The 17,488-nt window shown below is 40.8% G+C and overlaps 1 protein-coding gene across 4 annotated transcripts; it reads left to right on the top strand.

Annotated features, from left to right (window-relative positions):
* Positions 1-268: 268 nt before the first annotated feature.
* On the top strand, positions 269-17,392 carry EIF2AK1 (eukaryotic translation initiation factor 2 alpha kinase 1). Of its 4 annotated transcripts, none has more exons than XM_052680523.1 (15): positions 269-652; positions 1,039-1,197; positions 4,005-4,141; positions 4,832-4,863; positions 5,322-5,421; positions 5,970-6,050; positions 6,497-6,596; positions 8,082-8,133; positions 8,833-9,205; positions 10,195-10,276; positions 11,002-11,108; positions 15,719-15,839; positions 15,926-16,005; positions 16,569-16,802; positions 17,195-17,392. In XM_052680523.1, exons 1-15 carry the CDS (start codon positions 556-558, stop codon positions 17,315-17,317), a joined length of 1,878 nt encoding a protein of 625 aa, XP_052536483.1. In that variant the 5' UTR covers positions 269-555; the 3' UTR covers positions 17,318-17,392. The 4 variants fall into 4 exon arrangements, with proteins under 4 accessions (XP_052536483.1, XP_052536482.1, XP_052536484.1 ...); XM_052680522.1 differs by having other exon boundaries at positions 270-652; positions 10,165-10,276; XM_052680524.1 differs by having other exon boundaries at positions 271-652; positions 9,121-9,205; positions 10,165-10,276.
* The last annotated feature ends 96 nt before the right edge of the window (positions 17,393-17,488 follow it).

Raw genomic sequence — 17,488 nt, 5'->3', positions numbered from 1 at the left:
CCGCAGCCCCCGCCTCAGCCCAGCCCGCTCCGCCTCCACTTTCAGCCCGTCGGGGAACAATGACGTCCCTCCGCTGGCCTCTTGCATCCGGGGCCCGGCGCCGGCCGGCCGAGCGGGCGGGGGGAGGGAAGGCGGCGGCGGCGGCGGCAGCGGCGGCGGCGGCGGCGGGGGGAGAAGCGAGCTCCTCCGGGTCACTCGGGGACCGGCACCGCCCCTGTGCCGCCGCCGGGAGCCGCTAGGGGGGGCTCGGCGACCCCCGCTCAGAGCCGGGCCTGAGGGCTGCCACCTTCGTAGGGGTGAGGTGGGGCGGCCGCAGGCCGGTTCTCGGGGCGCTTAGCGGCCCCCGGGTCGAGGAGGCGGCGGCCCGCGCTGAGCCGGGCCCTTTGCTGGCTCTGTTTGCCTCCGGCCCCGTTACTCCCCCCCCCCTCCCGATTAACGTTTTTCCGCCCTTTGCTCCAGGAGCGACCGTAAAGCGCCCGCCCAGGCCCTGGGCCCGCCCTGCGCAGAGGCGGGCAGGTGCCGGCGGCGGAGCAGGCCGCGAGCGCAGCGCCGGGCATGTGGCGGGGCCGGGAGGTCGCCCCGAAGGCCGCGACCCGCCGCCGGCCGCCCGCCATTCAATTCCCTGAGGAGAGCCCGGAGCCGCGCTTCGACGGTACGCGGGTCGTCCTCGGGAGGAGCCGCGGGGAGGAAGGGGTGGGAGTGGGGGGGAGTGGGGGGGGGGGGGCTCCTTCTGCGTGGGGAAGGTCGGAGCACCGCGGTGCCGCCGGTGGAGAGGCGGAGCGGGAGCGGCGGCGCCGGGGCTGATGGAGGCCGAAGGCGGCCGCGGGAGCCTCGGCGGTTCGGTTCGCCTGGAGGTGTTTCAAAGCATTAGTCGTGTTTCGGTCTCCGGTGAGCGCCTCGAACTTCTCGCTCGACAGCAGCCGGTGCCTTTCTGCGAGGCCGCTCCGCGCTGAGCTGTGGGAGCGCTGCGGGCTTCGATTCAGTGTGCAGACGGCAACGTAAGGTGAGCTAACTCGGTCTGTGACTTCTCTTCATCAGAGTCGGATGTGCCGGCAGAACTGCGAGTGGCCAATGGGTCGCAGAAGTTTGTGAATTTCACTTCGACCATCCAGAACCAGCTGCTCCTGGTGTCGCTGCTGGAGCACCTGTGCCACATGTACACGCACAACCCCGTGCACTCGAGGTGCTTGTTCCGAAGTTAGTAAGAGCAGTTCTTCCTTACGGCATTACGTGCCCGCGTGTTCGGCATTGCAGAGCTCTGTCAGTGAGAGGCTCCGGGCCTCATCCTGTAGGGTGACAGGAGTAGCTCTCAGGAGAGGATGAAGACTCCAAGTCAGTTTAATTGGTACCGAGAGCCTCTGTTTTCTGAAAAAAATAAATGAATACCACTGCAGTTGTCAGTACAAAGAACAGGCAGTTCTCTTTCAGTTAAGTCACGAGAGTTGTCTCACAGGAAGGGAAGCGAAAGCAAGGTAATTTGCTTGAGGGAGATTGTGCTTTGTGGTGATATTAAACCGGATCTGAAAACACAGATAAAAGAGGGGCTTGTTAGAAATATTTATCAAGAAGTAGCTGTGGCATTGTCTTCTCCACGTCTGCTGAAATTATGTTTTCTGAAGTCAAAGTAAGCGATTTTGGAAGTCCCATGTTTTTCAACAGAGTCCTTTGACATAATTCTAGAGCTTGCGTTCTTAGACGTGAGGTGTTTCTCCTGAAATCTGTTCGTTTTGGTCTGTGGCTTATCTTAGGTATTTTGTTCATTTAAGCATGTATATAATGATCTCAGAAACCATCTTTCATTTTTTTTTCCTTACTATACATGTATATATACATGCTATACATTGTAGAAAATAAAAATAGCCATGTTATGTTGCTTCTGTTTGAAGCATCCTATAGTAACAGGCAACTCACTTTTTCGTTCTTTAAATCTGGTGTAGGTGTTTGTCACCAGGTTTTGCTATATCTTTATATTAAAAAAAAGAACTTGCCAAAACAAAACAAACACAAATAGCTCTTAGGACTGATGAAAAAGAAACTTTCTGTAAGAAGAGGAAGTCACTCTGTGTGGGTAAGGTCAGCCTATGCTGATAGGCCTAATTCACGATTTAAGATGATTTGAGTAAAATATTAAGGCACTGGATTTTTTAACCTGTTAAACCTATATAGGTTAAAATGAAGTAATTTGCAAAGGTTGTGCTGGCTGAGACTTAGATGTTGGACAGAGGGGTTGGATCTTCACTATATAAAAGGAGAATTTACCTTGGAAAGGTAAGACTGCTCTGTACTGTGATGTGTACACACACTTAATTATAAAGACCAACTATGTTTAGAAGTGATTGGACTGGAGAAAGGAACACTGGATTTTTATCCAGTAGGAACATTATACTTGTCTATTTCATTGTATGTTAAATATTATGTAGGGGGAAAAAAGTCACATCTCTACAAAGATACAGGTAAACCTATTCTGCAATCCTTTATCTCTCCGTTCTATAAAGGGCTAAGTTGGCTTTCCTATCGAAGTATAGGCTGCCCTATGTGATAGATCTATCTATCATGTCAGTAATTGAAATAATTTATAAAACATTTCTGGAATTGGGAAGGAAGAGGAAAAACTGTAGGGACGCCAACTTACAGAAGTATTTCACCATTAGCCATATACTTACCTACTTAATGGTAAGTAATCATTAAAAATACCTGGTTGTTTTTTTCAACATTTTAAAGGTAGAGATCAACTTATACTGGTATACATCCATTATGTGTACAGTCAGTAAAATAGCAGTTATGCAAAATTTATAAATAAAGTGTAGGGGGGAGTTGGGAGGCACGGGAACGTGAGGAAAAGAGAAGAACTGAATCATCCCTAAGCTGTCTAGGCTGAACTTAAGAGGCACAAGCACCATTAGGGAGACACTGCTGTCCTGGGCAGACTGAGGTCTGTCTGTGATCTGATAACTGCCAGCTCTGACAGTAAGAAGACTCGAAGTATCCTGGAATTATTAGGGTTTTATTTAAGCCAATAGTAGTTGAGCCCTTATGGTCCCCCCTTATGACCTGAGGGCCTTGGTTAAGGTGTGGTTACTCAAAGGCTCTCTAAGGGGCCTGGGTTTGATGCAGCCTGTGCCCCTTGCTGATGGTGCAGCTGCTCCATTCCCAGTGTGCTTCTGTGGCAGATGATAGTGCTGCATTGGTAGAGTTGAAGCTGGTTTCCAAGTGGTACTGCAGTAATTGTATCTGTTTTGTGATTGTGGTTACTAAGGTCATGTTGGCCTGCGTGGATTTTTCCCCCCACTTTTCTGTTGCATGTAAGTGTCCATAACGCTCGTACTGCAAAATTCCCAGTTCCTTATAGGTTCACTTCAGCGTGCTTTATGTCCACTGAGAGATAGCAGGCTGATTTTGAAGTTTCAGTACCAAAGAAAATTTTGCAAGCAAGTTGAAGATCTTGCAACTCCTCAGTGTTTGCAGTACATTTCCTGTACTGTCTTTACGGTTGCACCCATCTCCAGTATCAGTTCTTTCTGTCACAGCACTGCTTAACCTGGCTGTGCAGTATGCAGCATTGTGGTGTGGGTGATTTCTTTACTACGGTACTTAAATGTGAGCTGATATGGGAATTAGAATAACACTGTAGTGCCTCTTTACTGTATGGGTGTCCTCATGCTTTGAGTTGCTCTTTTCTCTGAGAGAATGTGGTACAAAGGTAAGGAGTGAACAGGTGAATGTTTGAATGATTCACCCGCTGAGATAAGAGAGAGCAGGAAATGCGACGAAATGCATGGCAATTAGCTGCATTATGCAAAGGGATTCCCCCAGAGCAACTCTAGTTTGGGTTTAATTAGCTTTTATCCCTATGGGAAAGGCCATTGTGATAGAAGTGACTGAACATTCAGGTTTTCAGATGCACTCTCTTTCAAATCAAGTTTGCTCATTTCAGAAAACAACTGCTTACATGGTCTTATTGGCAAGCTTTATTTAATGTGACCTTTTTCTGTTCCTTTGTGCAGTACTTCGACAGGCTTTCACGAGAACAGGTTTGCTCTCCCCTTTTGCCTTCTGTGATGAGTTTAGTACTGTAAGACTGCAGCATAATAGAGCCATTACTGAGCTAATGAAAGCAGCTAACCGACAAGTACTTAATGGGGTAAGCTTTGTTAATTTTGTTTGGCAGCATCTGCGTTTAGGGATTAACACGTTGCATCTAAAGAATATTTTGTTTTGGGGTTCTTTTAATACTGGATTGGTTGTTTTCAGTAACTACAAATAGAATTCTAGTTCTGTCTATTTGAGATGGTGTGTTCTGGACCTGTAGGTGCAAATCGATGTTTTTGAAACCAGAAATATTTCATTCTGTATTAAATAGTAGTGTTAAAAAAAATGTTTTTTTCTTTTTAAACATAGGCAAAGTGTTCTAAACATTGCTACTGCTTTTTTTGTCAGCAGGCAGGCATGCATTCTGACTTTTAACTGCTGTGGTTAACTGTACCCTTGTGTTGGGCTTCAGGCTGAGTCAGAGCGGTTTATTCATCTCTCTGCTTGAACTATGCCAGTTAATGCTGTCTTGAGCATGTTTTGGAGCCCTCGTGTTATCCTGTTTGCCAGCAGGGGTTGCTCTGAAGGGCAGCATTCTCTCCAGCAGTGACCTTAGCTGCTCACCGGTAGGGCAGTACTTCAGTTTGCTCTAGAGAATGAATGGCTGTCTGTATCTGTGAACTCGTTTTCTTCTGGGAACGCAGTTCTAGTTTCTGTTTTGATTAAGCTGTTTGTGGTAATGGCATGGTAGACCTATTGCTCTGTGTGGCATGTTTTTATGTTGGATTTTATTGTTTCATAGGAACTTGATAATGGAGATTCTCGTGCAATTGGGTATGTATTCAAAGCATTGAAAAGATACTAAACAACTTCCTCCCTAGAGTTCTGTGTGAATTTAATTCATGTGCCACACCTTGTATTTAATTTCTGAAACACAGAAAAAAGTGGAAATTTCTCGATAGTCTCTCAGAATGGTCTGATGAAATCTCCTTCAGTACGACAGCTGTCATTAATGTGGTCGTAAGGAAAACAAGAGTTACCAGGCATACATTTAAAGAAATCATTTGAATACTTGCATTAATTTGGGATGTGGATTTGAGGCACACAGTGTGCTCTCACCCTAACTGCCTGTGCTATACTGTTGCCTTTCGGTATTCAGTATGGCAATGCCAAGGTATTGGGTTTTTTTCTTCTTTTCATAATATAAACAGTATTTCTGGATTGCCTGTGGCATATATAATAACTTCATTGAAAGTTGTAACTTAGTTTAATGCAGCCTAATTTTTGAATAGGGAAAAAGAAGTTCTCTTGGAAGCACAGACTTCACGATACTTGAATGAATTTGATGAGATTGCAAGATTGGGAAAAGGAGGCTATGGCCAAGTATACAAGGTATTCTTTTCATTTATAGCTTAATGGTTTATAGCTAGTTTTTCTTTGAAGTTTACATTTTCTGCTTAGTCTGCGCACGCCGACGTTCCAGTTGTTGCTTGAAAAGAAGGCAACTTCAATTGGAACACAAACTGTCCATCTGATGTTGAACACTGCTGAACACTTGCAGTGCACGGCCAAGTGCAGGTTCTCCAAGTGGGATAGGCCACATTTAGATGGCAGTTGTGGTCCCTCAGATGTACTGAGAACCTGACTTGTTGGTCATCAGGGCCTATTGGCATTTTTCTGTTGATGAGATAGCTGTAGAGGGGCGTATTTGACAAAGTTTGGATTAGAAGTTTGCGGCCCTGAAAATAAGGCAAAAGTATTGGATCTTCATCCTGGACAGCTAAAGTCTCGTCCTGGTTTAACTTTCTGATAAAAGCAAGAAGTTATCCATATAGAGTGCAGAAATTAATTGATAGAAGATAGTTGTTTCTAAAGGTTTTAATAACTCACTAACTTAGACACTTCAGCAAATAATTTTGTCGTATTGCAATTGTTTTCAGGTCAGAAACAAGTTAGATGGCCAGTTCTATGCTATTAAAAAAATCAATATTAAGAAGGCTACAAGAAGAGATTGCATGAAGGTATTATTTATTTCATTTCCTCCCATCTCTTTTAATTCTCTGTTTGCTCTAACCGATTTCGATTTAAACACTAACTGCATTACTGAATTCTCAAGCCTTCAAGAAGTATTAATTAAAAACAGCATTTACATTTGTTAGTCTGGTTTCCATAGATTTGACCTTATCTGTACCTAATAGAAAAAAGTGACTAAGAGATACTTAAGTACTTTCACTGTGGTATATTAGCTTGATTTTGATTATATTATCCGTATATAAAAATCGTAGTTTGTTCTAAAGCTTCCAAACTTCCTCCATTTTTATAATATTATTTGTTTGATTTTTTTTTTTTTTTTTTAATGTATTTTTCCTCAGGAATTCTTCTTCTTGTTATATTGTGGGTTTACTAAGCAGTCTAACTAAAGAACAGTCATACTGGGTTGTTTGGGATTTTTTTTTTGTCCTCTTAGGTCCTTCGAGAAGTTAAAGTGCTGGCTGGACTGCAGCATCCTCATATTGTGGGCTATCACACTGCTTGGATGGAACAGGTTCAAACAGCTTGCCCAAAAGGAAAGTACAGCATATTGAGCAATTCTTGCTTATCTGTTACTCGGTAACGAATTTGGAAGTATGAAAGCATTAGCTTTTCTTCCGGAAATATTTGGCAAGGATTTTAAAGTTGGCTGAGGTTAAGTAAAATGCAATAAAAAGTTTTAACTCAAAATGTAGTGAGTTAAGAAGGAGAAGAAGAATGCTTGGGGATGAACCACTTCAGCTACTGGAGAACAAGTGATGAATAGGAGTAAAAAACCCACACAAACTAGGAATATTTTGAAATGTCATGGTTGTGGCAAAGTAGGGTAAATCTCCCACTATGCTCCTCTTTCTACTTAGAAAACAGTTCTGAAAACCTGAAAGAACCTAGAAGTACTTCAGAAGGGAAAAAACAATCAAAAGGCAAAAAAAAAAAAAAAAACAACCCTGTCTCTTATTTGGCTTTCTGCAAGACTTTTAAATTTGACAGATAGAGTTCTGCAGTTACAGATAATCTGTTTGTTTGTTGTTGTTGTTGTTTTTTTGTACTGGTTATTATATATATAACGTATATATATATATATATATATATATAATTATATATAAAAGGAGAATTAATCTCCTTTTATGTTCATTTTACACATCCTTTGCCCCCTTCCCCCCTCCCCTTTTTTCCCCTAGTTTCTCTGTTCTCAGCTCTTCCCACACTTTGTCCTTTGGTCCTTTTCAAACCCTAATCTGTTGGTGACTTTTCTTTCTCATTCTCTTCCGGAATGCAGCTAAATCTTTTGATCCTCACTTAGTGGGAGGTTTGCTTATCCTCTGTCTGACCTTATTGTTTTTCATGTCAGTGAATTGATTTCCAGCCTGCTATAAGCACAAAAGAAAATACTTAGTTGGTAGTATAGTAAAATAGACAAGTCTTTTTAAGTCTGTGATATTGAGAATCTTGAAGGATACAACTTCTAAGTGCTAGGAATACCTTACAGGCATTTAATTTTGAAAGTGTAACAAGTAGGTATTGTGGTACTTAATGGTTTTCTGTGGCTTAGAAGACAGTTATTTTGTATTTGCTTCTGAAATGTGTGCTAAAATAAATTTATTTTTCATGTGAGTACACAATTTTATTGAAAATTATTTCAGATATTTTCAAAACAGCAGCAAAGTGATGCAGACGGGGGTGCCTTGTGGAGTTATTTCTTTAGCTGTGTATTATCTTATACTTAAGGCCTTATTTTGAACTGGCTGAGTAATTAAGGATCAAAGCTGGGTGAACATGTAGAGGAACCAAATATAACACTTCCAGAGATTTCTTATAATGTTTAATTTCTTTTAAAGAAAAAGGAAGAACAGATTACTCAGGGTTGTTTCTGAGTCTGAGAAATGGCTTTTGTATTGCAAAGAGAAAGATATTTACAAATAGTGGAGTTCAGGAAGATGCTGTAGCTTAAACATTGCTTTGTAGTACGTATGTGCATGTTTTGTTTCCTGACGTGCCATACCTATCTTCTCATCCAATAGATAAGACAATATTGAAGTTGCAGTCGTTACCCTTGGAACAGGAGAGTGGCAAGTAAGTATAACACACCTCAACGATAACATTTCTTTCTCTTTAATTCAAATGCTTTTATTTTTCTTTAAATAGCGTTAAAAGAGTACAGAATTCGGCACGTGTTGCTTTTTACTTTCTAATTACAACAAGGAAAAAGCATTAGTTATCCTTGTCATTGTTTCTGTTCTGATTGAGTTGAAGAATGTTGCTGGATACCCCTGCCTGCCTTGGATCTCACAATTTCAGGGTGCCTGAGTGTAGTATGGGGTTCAAGTTTGCTTCAAAAGCTTTATGGTATTTGCCAACATTGATTAATACTGCAGAGTCTTTTTAGGGCAATGGGGCCTTCTGTTTCTCAGAAGTGTTGATTAGCCTTTTTGGTAAGGAGGTGGAGTCCAATGAAAAATGTTACAGTGTAATTTCCTAACTGAAAAGGAGAGAATCATCATAGTTCTACCCAGTGAATACTGTGACCTATGGCTGTGTGTGTGTCTGTGAGCTATCTGAGTCAGCTGCCAGAAATCCATGCTCAGGGAGAATATTAAAAGGTTGGAGCCAACACTTGGCAGTTCATGATCCTAAAGTTCTATGTGGGGAAGTAGCTGAACTCTTAACTCTGGAGTACAGTTTGCAATAAAAAATGAAGTTTTCAGAATGGTGTATTGCAAGTGCATGGCATAAAACTCTGCATTTAGATTTCTCTCTCTTTATTCTTTTCAGTGATCACTGTCACATTCAGAGTGTGGAAAGTGGTAGTTCAATTATTTTTGCTGACCTTACTTCACAAGAAGAAAAGTCTGGCGACAGTACATATCTTAGAAATCAGGATAGTGAATTGGTGCAGAATATGGATGTAAGGAATGATTTCACTAACAGCAATAGTAAGGAAATAGGTATGAAACCAAATAGATGTGAATCGCCCGTAGAACTACAAGCAGACTCTGTCAGTAGTGTTGACTGTAGATCAACTGATTTTAAAAATGATTCATCATACGGCCAACCCTGTAGTCTGGATCTAGATGCTAGTGCTGGAAGTGAGTCCTGCACTGAAGAGTGCTCTGGGAATGATGTAGCTCTCTGTGGAGGGTTCGAGGTAAGTGCAGCTCTCCTTAAGTACATCTAGCTGCTGTCTGATTTCATGAAGGCTGCAAAGGAAAATGTGGATGTTGCAGGAATTGTTTATAATGATAAATTTTAAAGGACTTTTATTAGAACCGAAAGTATTGACTCTTATTACTTTGAGTAATTACAAGGAAAACGACCAGAGGAGCAATGTGTACATGGCAAAACTCACATACAGAAAAGTCTCTGTTAGTCATTCGGGGTCCTTTTGATGTGCTTACATGAGTAAAAAGTGCTACTCCTGTGTTTCTGAGAAAGAAAACAAACCAACAGACTTGAACATTTTCAATATTCAGCAACAGCAGCTAGTTTAGATATTGGTGAAAGTGCCTGGGTATGTGATGCTGACCCTGTCCAGCGTGAGATTACATGTGAGAGGGAAGGAATGACCACTCTGCTTACGCCTCTTAAACTCTGTTGGTGTTTTACCCCTGTGGTGTTTTGTACAATGCAGACAGCTCAGGAATGTTTTGAGCCTTTGCTATCAGTTGCAGTTCCCTTGTGAAAGAAATCTCAGGTTTTAAAGGTGTCTGTTTGAGTTGTCCAGATTTTCAAATGAGCACATGCATTGTCTGAGAATGACTTTACATGTTTGAGTAAATACAGTTCCATATCAACAGGTTGACTTTTCTTGTTTTTTATCTGTTTACGCTATTAAGTCAGAATGAACCTCCATGCAGTAATTCTAACTGCTTTTATAGTCTCATTTGAATCTTTAAATATATATAATAAATCTAGCTGGCTGTTCTTTTAGCTTTGGTCTTATAACAATTGCTATCAAAGCCCAAACTAGATAGCAGTAGTACTGTATCTGTTGTCATTTTGGTAACTGAATTTTGGCTTAAGATAAATTTAGTTTCTGTTGCCTTTAAAGAAGATAAGTAAGGTGATGCTGTTCATTACATCAGCAGTACCATGTTTTGCTGTTAGGTGGAGTATCGTTTGATGCTTTATATACAGATGCAACTGTGTGAACTGTCCTTGTGGGACTGGATTGCTGCCCGTAACAGAAGGTGCAGTGAGAAAACAGAGGATGCTGCTGGTAAGATTCATAGCTGTTTTTAAGTTTCCTTGCTATAAAGCAAATAGTGACCTTTTCTCAATTAGAAGTCCATTTGCAGGATGTTTTAATTCAGCAGCTTATAGTATGGATCTTCTTAATTGGATTCTTTATTCCTTTCATCCAATAGCTGCTAGTATTGAACCTTCATATGATAGATGTTGTTAAAAGAGATTCAAGTTCGTGAGTTTCAGACAGCTCTGAAAAAGAATGAATGTATGCCAGAGCTGTACTTGTTACCAACACAGAGCTCTGTATGGGTGATGCTTGCTTGGAGCAGTTTTTAAATGAGAGAATCTGCTCTTTGTCAGAAAGTTGTTTAAGCAGTAGTTATTTTTTTTCTTCGTTCAAAGCAGATTGGCAGAATTCCAGTCAGAGACAAATGGACAGGTAGTGAATGCAGGTACTTCAGATTTGTCATCATTAAATTCATAATCGTACAACTGTGTGGTGGGACTTGGAGAAACCTGCATGCAGATGCAGTGATGTTCCAGGAACCGACCTGCATTCTGAGCTTAGTGACTTCCTAGGGTTTCAAAATACTTTCTTAGGAGAACTGTGGGAAATGCCATCTTTTAAACCGTGCTCGTTCCATTAAATTTTTTTTCCATATCATAAATAAACTGGTTTCAGTGAGACATAGTAACATAAACTTAAATATCTCGTCAAAATTTAGCCAAATAATGTGTATTCTAAATTGCTTCAAGGTCCATACCATCTTGTGGATGTCAGCTGGACAATGAAAATTTTTGAAGAGTTATTAGAAGGAGTGTGCTATATCCACAGCATGGGAGTGATGCATCGAGACATTAAAGTAAGTTTGTTAGGCTATCACTTGAGCCTGAAGAAAACAAGGGTAGCTTCTGTGATGGGAGAAAAAAAAACAGCTTCACAACTTTTGAGGGGATATGGGCTCTTAAATTTAGCTCTGTTGTAGATGAAAAATAAACTCTGGGTGGCCTGGTTGGGTATTAAATGGGGAAGTTGGTGGCCCTGCCTGTGGCATTGGGGTTGGAGATCCACGATTCTTGAGGTCCCTTCCAACCCTGGCCATTCTGTGATATGTTCAAATTATAGTTTTTTTTTTTCTCCTTAAGTTTTCCCTCATTTGCAAATTAATTCCTGTCTTTCAGAATAGTTCTGGTCTCATGTAAGGGACTCAGACTGTAGGTGACTTCGATGAAGGAATTAAAAGTTTATTTTAATTCCTATTAAATGTAGTGAAGATCAGACTTAGAAAAATACACTTTGAATGGATTGCAGTGGATGCTTTTTGTGTGTTCCTTCGTTGTGTTTTTTGTGTGTGTGGCTTATTTTTTTTTTTTTGAACTTTAATCATAAGAGTAGTTTTAACTTACAGGGTAGCTTAAATGTGAGGTGTAGGTTGACTACACCTTGCTTTTTTCCCCCCTCACTCCTGCTTAACCTCGCGTAACCCACTAGCAGTGAAGTGAGTGTGTATTCTGCTCTGCTTCCTTCAGAAGCTTTCTGCACAAAGAGATGGCAGCTCTTTGAGGAGATCAGTGTAAATATTACCTTGGTAATTAAAACTCTGCAAATGAAAATTTGGAGCTGCTTCAGAAAACACAACATTAATCTTCATTCTGGATCAATTTTAATTTCTCTAAGGCTGTTCAGGGTTTACAGTATTTCGGTTTGCTTTCCCATTCAGTGTCATCACAGGCGAGTTTTCCTACATTCTGATAGCTGTATAATGAATTCCATACAGTTGCTGGAAGCCTGGTTTTGAGCCAGTGCTTGCTGTTCTCTCCATATATTCTTCTAACAGTGATCTTGCAGATATCCTCCAGGGACAGTAATTTCTGCGATAATGTTAGAAGGAAGTCCTTCAGCTTTTGGAATTTTGAGAACAGAAGGCCAGTGGGTAGATTTCCTTGATTATCTCTTAACTTCAGTGGATATGAGAATCCCAGCAACTTGTTCAGCAGTGCTCTGTCTTTTAAATGTGATCTCTTTTGAAGAAAAAGGAAGACTGGAGATTGCCCATCTCTTGTTAGACTGTTCATGTCTGCTTTATACTCCAACAGGAGATGGACTATTTCCCTTCTACCCCCTGAGCAGGCCTCGTGCACAGCTGTTCGTCCTTCATGATCCTGGATATTTACATTGGCTCCGTTACTTAATAGTAAAGAGATGCAATCTATGTTGACACCTAAAATTCTGCTTGCTTTGGATGATGCTGCACACACTGCAATGTGGAGGGCAGTTCTGCCGCAAGTTGTAATAGTAGAATTGGTGTTTGCTCCAGATGCAATTAAAGTTGCTGTTGCCTCTGCATTCAGTGACCCTGCAGCTATGTGAAGAGGCATCCAGCCAGATTTGGCTGTGTCCTTTGTGTTGAGACAGTATTCAAAAAGAATGGATGTAGGTGGAAAGTCATCATCAGACTGTTGACTTGAGTGTACCAGGTGGTCACAGTTGCAGTTACTCATTTCAGGCTTTATCTGGTGTTTTACGTTGTGCAAGATAGAGACACTCTTCTGTGTTACTCTGTGAAGCTGGCCGACTTCTCTGAGATTTGCCTCAAGTGGACATCGCAGCTCTGCAGGCACTGGGCAAGTTGAGTAGGAGATGGAGTGCTGTGTAGCCTCTGGTTATTTCTGTAACATAAAACATAGCTTCAAGTTAGTTCATTTTTACTGAGGAAAAAATACTTCTGGACTGGTGGAGTGTAACGCAGTAAGGTCACAAAACAGAGCAAGCTCTGTGGATGGCAATGACCGAAGAGCAGCTGGATCGTTAACTTATTTTTGTTAATCACTGCTCCCATGTGCTTAGCAGGAATGCAACAAATGGTGTTATACTTAATTTCCTCCTGTATTTCTCAGTTTTATAGCATGGAAATGTGTCAATATAGTTTGATTTCAGGTCAGTGAAACTCACAGAAGACTCATAAGCAGGCAGAAGTTCCAGTGGATCTGTGATACAATCTAGCAGTGCTTCTGGATGTGTGGATTACAGTTTGTTATGGGTCAGTTCTGTCATCAGATTTATTGCAAACCAGCAGTATTAAGCAGCTCCTAGGACAAACTTGTCACTTGTGGCTCCATGAACTTGTGACTGATTCTTGCCTCTTTTTCTCTATTTAGATCAGGAAATGTTGTTTTAAAAATTACCATGATAAGTTTTCAGTTTCAGCAGTATAGTCAACAACAAATGAGTCTGAGTCAACAGGTACTGCTTCTGTTTTTGGTTGCTGTTTACACAAATTACAGACTGAGTAGTATTTCCTACTCACTCTTTCCATTCTACGTTTGATGTAATAGATCTGTTTTAAACCTAACAGGTTGTCTTATGTTTTATATTTAGTGATTCCTTGAATCAAAGACATTGCAAATTTTCAACATTCTTGTCAGCTGTTTCTGCACGTCATTCCACTTCTCTTATGTGTTATTCCAACCAGGGATGTTCTGTGTTTCTATAATTGTATTTGAGATGAGAGGCAGTATTGGAGGTGACAGTTCATTAATTTGTACAGGACTGTGTAATGTTTTCTTCTTCATCTCCCCTACCCTCTCCAAAGGGAAAAAAAAAAAAAAAAAAGTTGGTGATGTGCATTTTGCTTCATGAAGCAGCAGTGAGCATCACATTGCTGTTTTTAGGGCTGTTACCACTCTTGAACAGTAAATCAGCTTAGAGATAGTTGTTGTGCGTGTAAAATTGATTTTCCTTTTATTTGCATTGTAATGTTTATTTGCACTGAATTCCTTTTGCCTGTTAAGACTTGCAAGATCCTTTTATGATTCTTGGCATTCAGACCTCATCTTTATTTCTCTGCCAGCAAACTTTATCTCACTGTTCACCCTTTTTCTACATCATTTATGAATACGTTGTTCAGTGAGTTCCTGGCACGGCTCAATAAAACAATTGCTTGTTGATATCCTCCACTGTGAAAGCTTCACTGTGACCATTTGTCCTGATCCTTTCTTTCACGGCTTCAAACAGGTTACTTTCTGTAGGAACCTTTTCTGTTGCCTCACTGCAGCTCAGATCAGTGAGGGTCCTGACATTCTTTCTGAAATTCCTGTTAGTCTGATCCTTCAGAGAAATGTGAGACGTGGAGCCCTGTGCTGTGAGCTGGGAGCCCCCAGGGGCTTCTCCCCAGAGTAACACTTATTTATGCTTGCAGTTCCAGTGGCCTCTTTATGATTTTATGAAGACTTATGAGTCTGATCTTATCAGGAACCACAATCATTTAATGTTTCTTTCTTTCTTTATTTTGAATTTAAAAATAAATAAATACATATCAATAACACATGGAGTGTTACCTGGAGGGAGAGCAGGTCTGTGAGGTGGGGGTCTTTCCAAGCACTCGCTATTTGCTAACAGATGGTAAAGCTTTAACTCCCGCCATTTTCCATCATGATTTCACATAGCTCTTCACAGCACAAACTGTGTCCTCTGCCCTCACAAGGACACAGGGCAAGCACAGGCAGTGGCAGCTCTGCTGGCTGTCTTGCTTACTCTGCTACTGGCAGACAAGGGAGTTACAGTTTTTGTAATGACAATCCGTAATCAGAACTGAAAGGTTTGGTCTCTTTCCTTTGAGCAGTGCCTTTCTTTGTGATGTTTTGGGCTGCCTGATTCTAGAACAGCTGTGAAGTAACTGTGCTATTCTGAAAGTATTGCAAAAGCAGCAAAAGTTTCAAAAACTGAAGAAAGGCTTCTGCTCTGTTTGCTGTGTTGCTAGAGCTGACATTTAGTAGAAGAAAAGTCTGTAAGAAGCAACATTGTTTGCAGTTCTCATTGCACTGCACTAAGTTCAGAAACTGCTGCAGAGTAAGTAAAGAACAGTAATTGGATGTTGTTTTCTTTTAAGTGGCAAGTATTCCTTCGCCCTGCACACATGCTGCTAACGCGTCTCAGCGGTGCTTGTGCAGCTGAAATAAATGGACAACTCGTTCCGTGTTTCTGCAGGCAGTGCTCCACTCAGCAGCCTCAGCAACTGCTTCCATTCCAGCTTTCCAAGAAAAACACTTGGCACTTTGCAGCTGTGCTTGTCGTTTAGAGGACTCCTGTTTTATGTGAGGTCTTGCCCAGTGATCTCGGTACTGATTTCTGCTACTTAGGTCTCACTTGCTGTGCACTCTTGCCTGTTAACATTACTGTTCTGAAAAACTGCCATTTCCTGCTGAGAAATACATTATCTTTTTTTTTTCCCTGTTTTTCTTTTCTTTTTTTTTCCTGCATCCTTCGTAAGTAGTCTTTCTGCCCAAATGGTGGTGAATATTTGAAACACTCTGACTATTTTCTTCTATCTCACTGATGAAAGTATGAAAGAATCATTGTCCTACACATCTGAATGACTGGATGCAACAGGTTTTGAAACAGCTGAATGCAACTTCAGCAATTCATAATCCTTTATATAGATATCTTAATACTTCACACTGTCTTATTTTGTAGCCCAGAAATATATTTTTGCATGGATCAGATCATCAAGTTAAAATAGGAGATTTTGGATTAGCCTGCCAAGACCTCCTTTGGGATGATGCAGACCAGTGGTTTCACACAGGAAGGATAAATGGTAAGAGCAGAAATCTTTGTAGGTTTCAGTGTTTTAAGTTTCTAGCATATTTAAGACATTAATAAGTGTAAACTCATGTTTTAAAGGACTGACACATACCTCAGGTGTGGGGACGTGCCTATATGCTTCCCCAGAACAGCTGCAGGGGTCTGACTACGACTTCAAGGTAGGTTTTGTTTTTTACCCCTCCTCTATGAACACATTTAAATGCTATTATCTGATTAGTGCTGATATTCAGATTGTCCAGGGTAAGACTTTATGTCTACCTGCATAACCTGAAATGTTATGCAGGTAACTATACTGAAACTATATGCTTAATGTTAATAGCATCACTCATCTGAAAAGAAAGTCTGACAGTAAAATGATTCTTGTTTCTGTAAGGCATACGTAGGACATATCATAGGAATAAAGCATAAGCTTCTCAGTGATGTCATTGTTGGTTAATTTTCCAACTTTTTCTTCTTTTTTCCAACAATTTGGTCAATTACTGTTACTCCCATTTTTTGCTGAAACAGACTTCAGCTTTGCCTGCTAAATACAGAAGTTGTGTTTCTGAGATCATTTTGAAGAATCTGTATGGATTTGAATTTGAGTTGCTTCAGTAGTGCCACAGAACTCTTCTTATCCTGAAACTTTGTCATAAGCCTCACTGCAGTATTTGTGAGATGAAATCTGGTTGGTCCTTTGAAGTAGAAATTATCCCAGAACTTTTTCTTCACCCTTTTTCAGTCAGACATGTATAGCTTGGGTGTTATCCTGCTAGAACTCTTCCAGCCATTTGGAACAGAAATGGAAAGAGCAGAAGTTATAACAAATGTAAGGAATGGCCACATTCCTCGTAACTTCTACAAGAAATGGCCTGTTCAAGCCAAGTATGTGAAACTTCTCACCAGTCAGGCATCCACAGAAAGACCAAGTGCTGCTCAGCTTCGTGACAGTGAGCTGTTTCATACCACAGAACACGTAAGTACTGCCAACATCAGCCTTCAGGATAAAAAATATCAAAGCTAAATTGCTTTGTAACAATCTCCTTACCTTTCCTGTCTTGTGCCTATTTTAAAAAATTTAAAGAGAATTGCGTGACTGAGATCTTTATTCCCTGTTAGAATATTTAGGCCACTGTTTCCAGCTCTTCTTTTAAAGGAGAAAAATAGCCAGTAAGTGCAGGTAACTGAAGACTGGACACTTGATTTACAGACGGAGGTTTTTTGTCAGCTCTGCAGTCTTTGTTATCCCTTTCCTTGCCACTAAGATCTGTGCTGTGGAATCTTATCTGTAGTTGACTACAGATGTGCCAATAGACTGATGAGGATTTATCCCTGCCTGTAAATAAATCAGCTGTCTCACATTTCCAGGTTATTTCTAATCTACAGCAAAAGGTGAGAGAGCAAGAAGAAGAAATAGAAAAGCTGAAAGAGAAACTAAGACTGCTTTCCTCTGGACAAGATGAACATATGAAACAAGGTTCTCCAGTTTAAGTACAGGAAGAACACAACTACTGTATGTTAAGTTATAGAAGAACTTTTTTTTTTACATAAAAATAGTTTGGTGCATTTTGATTTTCCTGTCTGTTCTTTAAACAGAAAAGATTCCATGTTAAATTGTACAGAGAAAAAAGATGGAAAAATTCAAAATACAGCTTGTATTTG

Source organism: Tympanuchus pallidicinctus, unplaced genomic scaffold (genome assembly GCF_026119805.1).
Source record: "Tympanuchus pallidicinctus isolate F22 unplaced genomic scaffold, pur_lepc_1.0 scaffold18, whole genome shotgun sequence".
NCBI lineage: Eukaryota > Metazoa > Chordata > Aves > Galliformes > Phasianidae > Tympanuchus > Tympanuchus pallidicinctus.
Note: the sequence above shows the minus strand (reverse complement) of the source record. Positions and strands in the feature narration are given on the sequence as shown.